This window comes from Phyllobates terribilis, unplaced genomic scaffold (genome assembly GCF_046119375.1).
Source record: "Phyllobates terribilis strain yellow unplaced genomic scaffold, ASM4611937v1 Scaffold_5__5_contigs__length_657084704, whole genome shotgun sequence".
In the NCBI taxonomy this organism is placed as follows: domain Eukaryota; kingdom Metazoa; phylum Chordata; class Amphibia; order Anura; family Dendrobatidae; genus Phyllobates; species Phyllobates terribilis.
Genome location: NW_027362765.1, coordinates 177172357 through 177187428, shown reverse-complemented (window position 1 = coordinate 177187428; position 15072 = coordinate 177172357). Strand labels below are relative to the sequence as shown.

Here is a 15072-nt window from a genome sequence, read left to right as displayed (position 1 = left end):
CTGTCCTTCCTGCCTGTGAGCGGTGCTATCACTGGCCGCTCACAGGCATCAAATGACCCCCGGCTCTGACATCCGCCGTTAAGTTCCGGCTGCGGCCGGGGTGACTCACTTTCTGCGTTCCACGGTGGATGCTGGGCTGTAGACGGGGTTAACCCACGCGTCATACACAGCATCCACCGCGTGCTCTCCCTATCCCCATTCATTGGGAAAGCGTGCAGTGGATGCTGGGTGTGACGCGTGGGGTAACCTAGCCCACAGCCCATCAGCCACCGCGGGGACCGCATCACTGATGTCACACCTCACTTGACGTGACATCAGTAGTCCAAGGAGGACAGCAGGAGGTAATTAGAAAAACACTTAGGGGCACAAGGTCCATCAATTAGGGTAGTAATAAAAAATAGTGGCTGTAGTGCCGGCGTCCCTGCCCTCTGCTAGGCAGGGACGCTGTTCCCCTCACCGCTCTGCTCCGTGCCCGGCGTCCCTCTCCCGCTCTGCTGGCAGCGCGCGCTCCTTCCCGGCCACTGTGCTTAGGGCGCGCGCGTGCGCCCTCCCTCCCTCTTAAAGGGGCCGCGCGCACCGTCCTAAGGAGTCCCCGGCCAATGGCCGGAGGACTTTACCATTTATAAGGCACCTCCTCCAAAATGGAGGTGCCCGAGCAATGTTGTTGCACCGTTCTACTCTGCTTCAGCCCTCAGGTCCCGTTGCCAGTTACCTGCCAGATTCCTGCCAGCTTGCTGTCCTAATCCTGCCTGATTTCCTGTTGCCTGCCTGAGGTCCGACGGTCTGCCTTACAACTCCGGTCAGTCTGTCTAAGGACCAACTTGCCCGCTCACCTGGGAGCGCACATCAGCTACCTGCCTGCTTGCCTGAGGTCCGACGGTCTGCCTTACAACTCCGGTCAGTCTGTCTATGGACCAGCTTGCCCGCTCACCTGGGAGCGCTTCTCCGCTACCTGCCTGCTTGCCTGCCCGGAGGCTCCGCTGTCACGTGCTGTGACCACCAGCTATTCCAGACTCTTGCCCGCTCACCTGGGAGCGCTTCTCCGCTACCTGCCTGCTTGCCTACCTGGAGGCTCCGCCGTCACGTGCTGTGACCACCTGCTATTCCAGAGACTCTCGCTTGCTCACCTGGGAGCACACATCCTCCATCTGCCTTGCTAGCCTACCTGGAGGTTCAGCCATCACAGGTCGTACCTACCCCTTACCTAGAGACTGCCCCGGTCACTTGCCGTGACCTCCAGCCCGTTCTTCCAGAGACTGCCCCGGTCACTTGCCGTGACCTCCAGCCCGTTCTTCCAGAGACTGTCCTGATCACTTGCCGTGACCTCCTGCCCGTACACCCAGAGACTGTCCCGGTCACCTGCTGTGACTGCCTGCCTGGTCGCCACCCGCTCCCTTACAAGGACCGCTCCCTTGTATAGTAGCCCAGAGGTTCCGCCTCCCAGACCCGTTACAGTTTGCTCGGGCCATGGAACCCGGTGGCACCCAAGCTCCCTCGCTCTCGGACCTGTGTCATGAACTGTCCCGTCAAAGGTCCCAACAGGAGTCCATCCTGGGTCACCTGCGGAATGTCAATACTCGCCTGGACACTCTGACTGTTCCACCAACAACCTCCGCCAGTGCCATGTCTCGCAATCCGGCAGCTCCGCTGTCCACTAACACCATGATATCCTACCCCGGACCTCGGCTTTCTGCACCTCCTCGCTTCGAAGGCGACTCAGCCCAGGCACGGGGCTTCATAAATCAGTGCACCCTGCACTTTGAACTATTGTCCCACCAGTTTAACTCCGACCGAGCCAAAATTGCATTCATGTCCCATCTCACCGGGGAGGCCCTGGCCTGGCTAAATCCTCTATGGGAGAGAGGAGACCCCCTGGTGTCCAACTTGCCTGCTTTTCTCACGGCTTTCCGGAAAGTCTTCGACGAACCCGGACGGAAGACCTCATCCGCATCATCGTTGCTACGCCTCCGTCAGGAAAGTCTCACCGTGGGCCAATATGCCATACGGTTCCGTACCCTTGCCTCGGAGCTGGCCTGGGATAACGACGCTCTGGTTTCCGTCTTCTGGGAGGGTCTGTCCGGCCGTATTAAAGATGAACTTGCCGGTCGGGACATTCCTACCACTCTCGATGACTTAATAACTCTTGCCACCCGGATTGACCTACGGTTCCAGGAGCGTGCCAGAGAGGTCACCCGTGAGAGGAGGTTACCACGTCTAGCTCCTACTTTTCAGAAACCCGTCACTCCTTCTGTCTCTAACCAGGTACACCCTCCTGAGCCTATGCAGGTCGACCAGACCAAGATGGTCAAGACCCGTCAGGACTTACGCCGTGCCGAGGGGACCTGCTTCTACTGTGGCAGTAAGGAGCACCGGATCCGTGCCTGCCCGGAGAGGTCGGGAAACGCCTGTGTCTAGGTTCGCTCAGAGAGGTCCACCTAGACAAGAATAAATCCTCTCCATCCCTGCTGTTGTCAGTTTCAATCGTCTACGGGGAGAACCGTTATTTCGAACTAGCCCAACTGGACTCTGGAGCAGCCGGGAATCTTATTTCACAGTCCCTGGTAGAGAAATACCGCATCCCCACCAAACCTCTGGCTGTACCCTTGTCTGTTGCTGCCGTGGATGGGGGGCTCTTACCACGCCCCATCCAACTCATCACCGAATCCATTACTCTGCAGGTGGGAATGCTGCATTCTGAAAGTATCTCCTTCTATGTTCTGCCTGGACTCTCTCACGCCCTCTTGCTAGGCCTACCTTGGCTCCAGAAACATGCACCCGTTCTTGACTGGCAGACCGGAGAAGTCCTTCGCTGGGGACAGGGCTGCCATAAGACCTGTCTGGTTCCCGTTCATCCCGTCCGTCCTTCTCCTACCCCAGCTAATCTACCTGGACTTCCGATTCCTTATTGGTCTCATGCTGATGTCTTTAATAAAAAGGAGGCAGAGACACTACCCCCTCATAGACCATACGACTGCCCTATCGACCTGTTACCTGGTACTTCTCCTCCCCGTGGGCGTATTTATCCATTATCCGCTGCTGAGACCCGGTCGATGTCCGAATATATTGAGGAGAATCTGGCCAGGGGATTCATCCGGAAATCTACCTCCCCGGCGGGAGCAGGCATAGACTATAGAGGCCTTAACCAGATCACGGTGAAGAATAAGTACCCCCTTCCGCTCATTCCGGAGTTATTTGATCGTCTGAGGGGGGCTAGACTCTTCACCAAACTGGACCTCCGTGGGGCGTACAACCTGGTTCGTATCCGTCAGGAAGATGAATGGAAGACGGCATTCAACACCCGGGACGGCCACTATGAATATCTGGTAATGCCCTTTGGCCTCTAACGCTCCTGCCGTCTTTCAAGAGTTGGTCAATGACATCTTCCGGGACCTTCTCTACTCCTGCGTAGTGGTGTACCTGGACGACATCTTGGTCTTCTCTCCGGATCTCCAGACTCACCGGAGGGATGTTCGTCAGGTCCTGCTCAGGCTCAGGCAGAACCATCTCTACGCTAAATATGAGAAGTGCCTCTTTGAGCAGACCTCGCTTCCGTTTCTGGGCTACATTATCTCTCAGACCGGCCTACAAATGGATCCTGAGAAACTGTCTGCCATCGAGAAATGGCCCCGACCAGAGGGGTTGAAGGCTATTCAACGGTTCCTGGGCTTCGCCAACTATTACCGCCTCTTCATCCCGCACTTCTCTTCCCGGACTGCCCCAATTTCCGCGCTCACCCGTAAGGGTACTAATCCCAAAGAGTGGCCGCCCGAAGCAGAGGAGGCCTTTCTTTCCCTAAAACAGGCCTTCTCTTCCGCCCCGGTGCTGCATCGCCCGGACGGCAACAAGCAGTTCTTCCTGGAAGTTGACGCCTCCTCCTCTGGAGCCGGAGCGGTACTTACTCAAAAATCATCTTCCGGGAGAATGGTAACTTGTGGCTTCTTCTCCAAACTCTTCTCCTCTTCTGAGCGCAACTATTCCATAGGAGACCGAGAGTTATTGGCCATCAAGCTGGCGTTGGAGGAGTGGCGTTACCTACTCGAGGGGGCTCTTCATCCGGTAATAATTTACACTGACCACAAGAACTTGGCTTACCTCCAGCATGCCCAGAGACTTAACCCGCGCCAAGCCCGGTGGTCCTTGTTTTTTGCTCGCTTTGATTTTGTTCTTCATTTTCGCCCGGCTGACAAAAACGTCAAAGCAGACGCCTTGTCCCGATCGTTTCTGGTGTCCGATCTCGAGGAAGAACCTAAACATATCATCGATCCCGCCAGAGTAATGCAGGTGGCTCCCGTGAGTCTAAATCGTCTCCCTCCCGGTAAGACGTTTGTTTCAGTACCTGATCGGGAGAAGATCCTACACTGGGGCCATTCGTCTAAACTAGCTGGCCACACCGGTCAGAAAAAGACCCTCCAGCTTATTGCCCGGCACTATTGGTGGCCTACCCTGCACAAGGACATAATAGACTTTGTTTCTGCCTGTGTGTCCTGCGCCCGCAACAAAGTCCCGAGACATCTGCCAGCCGGACGCCTCCTTCCGCTTCCTGTACCTGCTGCCCCCTGGCAGCATATAGCAATGGACTTTATAACTGATCTCCCCGTCTCTGCCGGTTGTACGGTCATTTGGGTGGTCGCTGACCGCTTTTCCAAGATGGCTCACTTTATTCCCCTGCCAGGCCTTCCGTCTGCACCCGAGCTGGCTAAAGACTTTATCCGCCACATCTTCTGTCTTCATGGCCTGCCCCTCCACATCGTGTCGGATCGTGGGGTACAGTTCACCTCACGTTTCTGGAGAGCCACTTGTAAACTACTAGACGTCACCCTGGACTTCTCTTCCGCTTACCACCCACAGTCCAATGGTCAAGTGGAGCGGATCAATCAGAACCTGACCAGTTACCTCCGGCACTTCGTTAATGCCCACCATTCTGACTGGGTGGATCTCCTACCATGGGCCGAGTTCTCTTATAATAATCACGAGAGCGAATCCTCCTCCAAATCCCCGTTTTTTGTAGTCTTTGGTCAGCATCCTCGGATTCCTTTTCCTGTCTCCACCTCTGTGGACAACCCGGCTGCGGAATCTCTCGTTAGCAAATTTTCCTCCATATGGGAGAGTACCCGGTCCGCACTCCTGTCATCCGAGCGTATGAAAAGACACGCTGACAAAAAACGCCTGGATCCTCCACAATTTCGTCCAGGAGATAAAGTCTGGCTCTCATCTAAATATGTTCGACTCAAGATACCTTCTTACAAGTTAGGGCCTCGGTTCATCGGTCCTCTGGAGGTCATCAGTCAGATCAACCCGGTGGCCTATAAATTGAAACTCCCGGCCAACTTACGGATCCCTAACTCCTTCCATGTATCTCTCCTCAAACCCGTGGTGCTTAACTCTTTTTCCAAGTCTACAGGTACGCCTCCTGCTCCGGTTTCTGCTGAGGACGAGTTTGAGGTAGAGAACATTCTTGCCACCAAAAGGGTAAGAGGAAAGACCTTTTTTCTGGTAGATTGGAAGGGGTTTGGTCCTGAGGAGAGAACGTGGGAGCCCCGGGAGAACATCCATGCCCCTCTCATCCTAGCTAAATTTCTATCTGGCCTAAAAAAGGGGGGGCCTAAAGGGGGGGGTACTGTAGTGCCGGCGTCCCTGCCCTCTGCTAGGCAGGGACGCTGTTCCCCTCACCGCTCTGCTCCGTGCCCGGCGTCCCTCTCCCGCTCTGCTGGCAGCGCGCGCTCCTTCCCGGCCACTGTGCTTAGGGCGCGCGCGCGCGCCCTCCCTCCCTCTTAAAAGGGGCCGCGCGCGCCGTCCTAAGGAGTCCCCGGCCAATGGCCGGAGGACTTTACCATATATAAGGCACCTCCTCCAAAATGGAGGTGCCCGAGCAATGTTGTTGCACCGTTCTACTCTGCTTCAGCCCTCAGGTCCCGTTGCCAGTTACCTGCCAGATTCCTGCCAGCTTGCTGTCCTAATCCTGCCTGATTTCCTGTTACCTGCCTGCCTGAGGTCCGACGGTCTGCCTTACAACTCCGGTCAGTCTGTCTAAGGACCAACTTGCCCGCTCACCTGGGAGCGCACATCAGCTACCTGCCTGCTTGCCTGAGGTCCGACGGTCTGCCTTACAACTCCGGTCAGTCTGTCTATGGACCAGCTTGCCCGCTCACCTGGGAGCGCTTCTCCGCTACCTGCCTGCTTGCCTGCCCGGAGGCTCCGCTGTCACGTGCTGTGACCACCAGCTATTCCAGACTCTTGCCCGCTCACCTGGGAGCGCTTCTCCGCTACCTGCCTGCTTGCCTACCTGGAGGCTCCGCCGTCACGTGCTGTGACCACCTGCTATTCCAGAGACTCTCGCTTGCTCACCTGGGAGCACACATCCTCCATCTGCCTTGCTAGCCTACCTGGAGGTTCAGCCATCACAGGTCGTACCTACCCCTTACCTAGAGACTGCCCCGGTCACTTGCCGTGACCTCCAGTCCGTTCTTCCAGAGACTGCCCCGGTCACTTGCCGTGACCTCCTGCCCGTACACCCAGAGACTGTCCCGGTCACCTGCTGTGACTGCCTGCCTGGTCGCCACCCGCTCCCTTACAAGGACCGCTCCCTTGTATAGTAGCCCAGAGGTTCCGCCTCCCAGACCCGTTACAGTGGCCAACTCTTAGTTTGAACTGACCAGTAAACGTTTGCTTGTTGCAATGAACTTGGTGTCCCCAGAATTGTGTATGGCGACTCCTGACGATAAAAGCCTGGATACAGCGGAGGCCTGTGGCCTACAAATGAGTGTGATACACCACACACCTGACAGCATACTGGGACTGTTTTTCTGTAAAGTGTCAGAGCATAACTGGACAGCAGCTCGGTCATGACAACTGCTCTTGGCAACTTTACACATGCACCACGGCTTATACTCTAACAAGCATAAATAACAGGAGCACAATTCAAGGCTATGTTCACACTTGCGTTTCGGTCAGGGTTTCTACCATTCATGATGGCAACAGTAATGCAGTCTGAAGCACTATTCTCATTGGTAAAAATATTACAACCACGATGGAAAGTCAATAGTGTATATGAAGTTTGAAAACAGTTCAGGCAAAGCTGCCAAGACTTCAATATTAATATAACATGATATGCTTTATTATTGAGTATTTCATGTCTCTAAAGATAATAGGGTCTGTAGAGACAAGATTTTCAAAACTTCTAGAAATCTTTGCGTGCAGTAATAAAAGTTACAGATCATATAACACAAAATCTCCTCCTCATTAAAATAAAAATGTTAAGTTGTCATTGAGCAATGAGACAATCGTGTTGCGTCTGACTATAAAAAGCAGATTGGTGACCTGTACTGTAAAAATTATGCTTTATCTTGTGCTACCTGTAAATCTGATGAACTCTCAGAATCTAATGCAAGATCACCTTTGCACTGGTAATGGTGCCATATGGAGAAAACTCCTTTCTTAGCCTTTCGTCATCAATTCCATCATCCAGATTTTTCACATATAAATTCACTCCCTGTAACAGGAAATTGTTCAGATAAAATCACTTAAAAGTCACAGACATTAAAGAGGTTTTTTGTATTTTGTAAAATGTGTCCAAGACTAGGTAATATTTTAAATTAAACAAATTCCCTGCAGCAACTACGTCCAATCCATCATTCACGTAACCACTGTAGCCAATCACTAGTTTTTTATATCCCATGCAAACAAATGTCATAATGTAGCTCAGTGAATAGTTGCAGCGGTCACATGAATGAAGGACAGGACATTATCAGTGCAGGCCCAGCTAGGACCACTAGAGTGGTCATGGTTTCAATAAGCAATGGTTATTACTTTATTTTATGCAAATAGATTCATCAGAAGGAAGTGGACTTGATGTCTGGAGCCACTTATTGGATGTATTAATCCTAAAAGTCAATATTAACCCTTTACCAAGCTTTGCCACGTGACCAAACTAAACTAGAAACTATTCGCAGACATGTGTTTCAGGGTGTTGCCCCTTCACAGTGCAAAGCAGGAGTTTCTGATTTGGCTAGGTGAGAGGCCTCTGACTGGGCGCCTAAGGGCAACATTTCTCCTTGAGGAGTGCCAAGCCAGTCAAGGAGACTTATAAGCCATGTACTGCTCCTCAGGGAATTTAAAGATGCAGATACATCAAGCAATACAAACACAAATGTGTCTAACCCAGCAATATCACCAAAATAAAGCCGTATATAACCATGAACATAAACTCTTACTATTGTAACCATAGACTGTTTCTTATATCTATATATATAAAAAAGAAAACACACAACATCCCTTACTAGGATTAAAAATCTAAAAGTACACAAGTCATATGCATTTGTTAATCTGCTTTTTCATCAATTCTATTTACACTTCATTCACTTCGGACATTTAGGAAAAGGCTGAAATGCCAAAGTCGGATTATAATCCCTGCCTGTAATATGGGTTAGGAGAGAATATAATAGGAGTTCCATGTGTATCCAGGCTGCTGCTGCCTTTACTGGTTCTCATCTATCAGTTCAGCTTCTATTCAACACTTATGCCCTCTTCATGTACGTTTCTCCTTATGTGTAGCTTGTTTTTACTGCCCTCTCCGAGACTGTACATGCTTTCTCTTCTCCATATTGTGAAGATCTGTGTATAACACCTTCCATTCTGTTATTTTTACCACAAAGATGGGAACGGAAGCAAAGAGTGATTAGAACTAGCAGTTCTGACATGTTTTTTACTTTTTTTTAAAGCAACCAGCTAGATGAATGACTTGCAGGCAAACCAATCGCAAAATACACTAATAAAATGTTTGATCAACCTTGCATTTAAATAGCAAACGTAAAATAAAATTCCTTATTTTTTGGTACTTTAGAAATCGCTATTCCAAAAAAGATTACTGCTGTTCTTAAAGGGAGTCTTTCAGAACAGAATGATGACTGTTCAAACCAAGTACAAGTGTTTGATGTATCCTCCCACCTTCTTATTTTCCCTTTTATCTCCACCCTCCCCTCTTCTTTGACTGACAGCTCTTGCTTTATAGAGACAAAGATGGGAGGAGATAGATAGAAAACAAGAATGTGGCAACGTGCACGGAGTGCCCATACTTGGTTACATACTGTAAGTATTAAAGGGAGTTCGTCAGCGAAAAATGACTGTGCAAATCAAGCACAGACAATCAGTGAATCCTTGGAGTGGCAAACCATTCAGTGCAACTTTCCACCTACATGTTTTCAATGCATCTCTGCCCTCCTCGAGAGCTTGTGCTGGGCTTCAGCAATTTTTCCTTTGGTCCAGCTATTGCTAAACTACCAAAGGACCACAGAAGGTTATAACACAACACTCATAATATACTATTTTACTAAGAGGCAACGACCTCTATTACCTGATATCTACTGATTCGCTCCTGTTTGATCTGCTCAAACCTGCGTTTCAGTTCACTTTGACGTTCTATCCTCTTCTGAGCTCGTCCAACATAAAGCAAGCGTCCATTTATTTCTTTGCCATTCATTTCAGTAACTGCCTGAAGTGAATAATGAGCTTCTTATTAACAGAAAAACTCTGTGCACATGAACAAAGTAGAAAAAGTCAAAATTATATATGGCGACTGTGACGACAGTGTTTCACCCTGGCCACTGGTGCGGTGGTGAATTATTCTCAATTATGCCATTGTTCCTTTGTTCTGTAGGTCAAGGGACATGAGTCATTGTTTCATATGAGCCTGTACGTTGACTCTTGTTATGTTACTAATTATGTATTGTATCAGCATCTACACACCTTGGACAAATATGCAGGTTAATTGAACAATCGAACAATGAGGGATTACCTCCCCTCACCTTTCCCCAATCCTATGGGAAAATGCCCTGAATGAGCTGTGGATATAAAAGGGGCCTGTCTCTCCCTCCTGACAGACTCTACAGGATATCAACAGAGGGACCACGGCTCCAGCTGGTAGAATATAGTTCTGCTCTACTGCCCATCACTGAACCCACAAAAATGCTTGGAGAACCCAGGTTGGGACAATCAGGTAATCTAGCCACATACCTCACTGTACTCAGTCAGCTTCCTAAGCTTGCCGCTACCTCCTCTCTGTAGGTGCCCGCCAAAAGCGGGGTGCTACTGGTTGGGGTAGTTGGCTCTGGATGCCCAGAAGTCACAGAGGTTATAATTCCTGGTGAGACTGTCATTTGCACCATCTTGTGTCCTTGCTGGGAATGCATTATATGTTGTTGACTGTTGGCAATCCAATAAATTATTACTGAAGTGCGTTGCCCTCACCCTGTGTTGCTGAGTAGTATTCTGCCCACGAGGGGGTTCAGTGGTGTGAGCCCTGGCCCGTGTGGTCTTTCTAAAAACCAGCCAGGCCAGGGGACGAGAGCAAGCACTGACCCTTCATGTCTGCACAGCCAGGGCTGTGGAGTCGGAGCCCATTTTGGTGGAGTCAGAGTCGGTATAAAATGGACCAACTCTGACTCCTAAAATATATAATAAATTGGGTACAATAGTCCAATGCAGTTTGTGGGGAATATTTTTTCATAAGAATTTGGGAAAGTTGTGAAATGTCCTATAAATGTCTGTCCTATTCCTGATCTAAGGGTCTAGATTTTTAGCTGAGATGAATCTGTGCTACAGTAAATTTATCACTTAAAACATGAGCCATGTACGAGGGAGTCGGAGTCTGAGTTGGTGGCATGGAAATTGAGGAGTCGGATGTTTGGCTTACCAACTCCACAGCCCTGTGCACAGCAACCAATTGCTCTGCTGTCACTGCCTGCAAGCACATTTTGCGTTGCCTTCATTATGGCCACACAATCACAACTTTCTTAAAAAAAAAAAAAAAAAGTTGCAAAAATTATGCAGAGAAAACAAGTCTCGTTCCTTCTCTTAGTTATATGAAGGGACTTGGTGGCTACGGCTTAATATGCTTCACTTCCCATTGCAGATAAGGGATTCAGGAACAGGAAGTCCTTTCAAATTGTGCTTGTAAAAAGAAAGGCCTTTAAAAAAAGGTGAGCCCATGAGATGCCCCTCAGCAAAATCCAAAAACTGCTGCAGATTTCTTTGCAGAAATATTGTGGATTTGCCGCACAAAAATATTAAAATGTGTTTTTTTGCATCTCATGGAAGAGAGTTCGTAAAATATATGTTTTTTATCTGTAGAAAACCAATGTGACCAATTACTGCATAGCAAATTGCATGCATTTTTCTACAATGATGGCTCAACTTCACATATGAAATGCTAATTCAGTTAGAGAATTTTTTTTTCCCCACTCGCGGCATTATACATGAACACTTACTTTCTGTGCTTCTTCATGATTACCAAAATTAACAAAGCCAAATCCACGTGAGCGGCCGCTCTCATCCATCATTACTTTTACACTTAAAGTGTTTCCTAAAGAAGAAAACTACATATTTTTTAGACCAGAAATTTTATAAAACAGAAAACAAAAATAAAGGTTATCAAAGAATAACAGCAAGAGAAGCAGAGCGACGGCACATACAGCATTACAATCTGGCGTAGGTGGGTTATTGAAAGGTTTCTGGAAAGTTAAAGTTTATGACAGATTACTGGGTTCTCTGAAGAGGAGTTTGAAGTTGCATTTAAAGTCCTTAAAAAGAGCAGCTTGTCCAAAAAACTCCATATGAGGGGAGAAGCACAGACGATATTGAGGCAGATGACAAAGAATAACACCTTCAGTCTATAAATAATCTGAACGGCATGGAATAAACCTATAGTGATGTATGTACATGTCCCTCCTGATGAATTAGTGCTCGACTCACAGCGCCCCTGAATTCATCGCTCTGGGAACAAATGGACTGAGTGTATAGTGTACGTAAGTAGAGTCATCTACATTACAGGCAGATCAAAGTATGTTGGATGGAAATTAAGCGGTATCAGGTTGGTGTACAAGATATAGTGCTGGTTGAGTGGATGATTTACATAAAGTCATAAAGAAGACAGATTATCACATTTTACAATGTAATCTCTCTTCCTTTTGACAGCGATCTGTTGTAAATGTTATCATGCAATAGTGATTCTCAGCTTTTTCCTTTTAGTAAAAATACTTTGAGAGGTGAAAATGGATCGAAAAGTAACTCAGGTGTCAACATACAGCTATAAGAAGTAATGTCTGTAAAGTGATGTGGTATTAATGGCACAATATAAGCAAGTGAAATAAGAGGTAATAATGTAAGGAATAAAAGAATATAAAGTTGGTATCTTGGCAGATTGAGACTCCAGAAGAAAGGTAGAGAAGAGACTTTAAGACAATAATAACTGACACTTTAATTATCATGTTTAATGTTGGCTCTTTAGACAGGTTGAATTAACATGGAATCAAGATGAAGTTGGGCGCTCATCAGCGGGTGGCCCTGGTCCATTCTGTTGTCTAACAGGTTGGCTACCCAAAAGAATTTTGTTAACACCAAAATGTTGGACAAATAACTCATACGCATATACCTATATGGGGAAGGGGGTTTAGGAACTATGTTATATATGTTTGTGATTAGTGTTGGCTTGGGCTCAGATCTAAAGAAGAATAATGCCCAAGTATGAAGTGAGCAGAGCTGATGGGCATCCCCATTTGTTTCTTAAAGGCCACGATTGGCCGAACCTTACTCATTTGTTTATAGGCAGTTACAAGTAATGCACACATTCTTAAGATTAGCGGGAATCTCAAGATCACAAATATTTACTTTACACTCTTTGGCTATGTTCACACATGTTGGGTTTTTTCAGCGTCACAAATCTGCAGCAAAACCAAACTCTGGCAGGAAATCAGCTGCATCAAAAATGCAGGTTTTGCTGCATTTTTTCACTGTCGTTCTGTCTATGCATGTACATAAAGTTCTGTGAAAAAAAAAATCTCACTCTGGCTTTGGCATAGCGGGGAAGGTGAATTGTTCAGGAATAGTTTAGACACTGGCAATGCATTGAGTTTGTATGACACTATTTACTTTCACACTATGGGGTCTGCCATTCAGTTGCTCAGGGCATTGTTCAATTTCACACCTCACTGGGCCACAAGTATTGTTGAATCTCACAAGTAGCTCAGTTAATGTTTAAAATGTACACATCAATAATTTAATTACACTGTACTAATACAAACAACCATCTCCAGTGACCAAGACAAGATGGTAAAAACACAAAAATAAAAATTTCACATACTGCTGTACTTGCTTATTTTCACTAAAAACGCAGTAAAACCTGATAGCTATGTTCACACATCATGGTTTTTTCAGCATTTTTCACTACCCGTTACTTCCAATGGGTGAAAAACGCTAAAAAAAGCTGAAAGTACTGACATGCTCTATTTTCCAAAAACCCAACCAAGGCACAAAATAGACTTTGTTGGTACTGCAAAACTCAGCTGAAAATCTGCATAAAAATCTGCAGCAAAAAATGCTGAAAATCCCAGGATCTGTGAACATAGTCTTAGAGGAAACTGTGCTTTGAACCAAAGCGCCAGGAAGCAGAATATGCTGCTAGCTGTATTTTGCAGATCGCAAACCCAAATAATCTGTTTACGAGACTCACTGGACACCAGAGACAGTATCTAGACTTAATTTGGATACAATGGCACAAACATGCTACTTACACCTTTTATTCAAGGGGTGTCTCCATTTTCTGACATAAATCTAAGAGATGGTCAGCACAAACGGCCAGGAGGGACCATGAAGGCAGATTTTCATTTATATGTGCATTTATTGACCTGATACCTTATGAGCTACTAAATATGAGCAACTTTAGATGTTCTGCAACAAGCCGCAATTTTTATATCACAATTCCCTGATGCTAAAATATTATGCATGTGTGATTTTAAGATCTTAAGACGCCCATTTGCACAGGTTGAGCACCTCAAGTAGTAGATCCAATGTTAATTGTAATCCAACTACTTTATATACGTTTATCAGAAATAGGTTGGATAGACCTATGGAGACAAGAGTTTCCATTTAAGAGGGAATTTCCCTGTTACACACTAGATGTTGGATGCTTATCTAGAATAAACCTAGAATATATCTAGTCTCAATTCATCATTTATCCCCCCACCCTCAATTCATCATTATTTGTATTTTCTGATTTGAGTAGTATTTTGTATGACCTCCTTGTTTATTCTGCCCTGAATATCCAGCATCTGACTCAGCCTTAATCAGCTGATCAAGATGAGCACAGACCACACCCCTCTTCTTCACACCTGAATGCATTCTATAGGAAATATATCCTGAGTTACTTGTCTGCATAGACTTTAGTCTGCGTCCATCGCCTTAAGTGTCTCATCGCTTAAGTGTAGAAATATGAATTATACCAGAATTTTATAAGAAGGGATCTGAAGGTAATTGGATACTTGAACATTGTAAACAATGTGTTTGTTTTCACGGTGATCCCCATAATCCTTCACTTTTTACAACCACCCCTAATCCCTACACCTAGTAAGGAACTGGTCATCTCTCCCTCCATCTTCCCCATCCATCTCACCTCCGAACTATTCCTCAGCATTCAATCCTGTGTCTCCAAACACAGACAGCCACCTCATGCTCTCTCCTGCTCCTCCTCACTGTCGGCGATATCTCCCCAAATCCTGATCCTCCTCACCACATCCATACAGTTAATTCTTCCTCCTATCCACGATCTACCACAAGTTTCCGTAACCCTTCTAACCTTATATCCATCCGTCCAGCCCAAGCTTCCCCAGTCCCACTTACAGGAGCCTTATGGAACGCTTGCTCTGTCTGCAACAAACTTTCATACATCCATGATCTTTTTATTACTAACAAACTTTCCTTCCTTGGCATCACCAAAACCTGGCTCACTCCCTCTGACAAAGTCTCTCCAGCTGCACTTTCGTACGGTGGATTCTATCTTTCTCACACCCCCCCGCCCCATTGGCAAGAATGGCAGAGGAGTTCATTTCCTCCTGTCAGAAAACTCCTCCTACACCCCAATTCCACTGCCACTCTCAGTTACCATCCCCTCTTTTGAGGTGCACTGTGCACGCATCTACTCCTCCAACTGGCCGTCATTTACCGCCTCCCAGGGTCAGCCAACACCTTTGACCACTTCCTTCACCACCTGGCTGCTTCATTTCCTTTCCGCTGACATCCCCACTA

The 15072-nt window shown here is 47.3% G+C and overlaps 1 protein-coding gene across 1 annotated transcript in view; it reads right to left on the bottom strand.

The window, feature by feature from the left end:
* The window catches only part of PABPC1L (poly(A) binding protein cytoplasmic 1 like), an 83860-nt gene that overhangs the window by 33313 nt on the left and 35475 nt on the right, over positions 1-15072 (bottom strand). Inside the window, exons 5-7 of the mRNA XM_073681130.1 lie at positions 11262-11356; positions 9350-9487; positions 7394-7489 (exon numbers count right to left, since the gene is read on the bottom strand). Of these exons, the coding sequence (XP_073537231.1) occupies positions 7394-7489; positions 9350-9487; positions 11262-11356 (329 nt within the window). The remainder of the gene's footprint in view (positions 1-7393; positions 7490-9349; positions 9488-11261; positions 11357-15072) is intronic.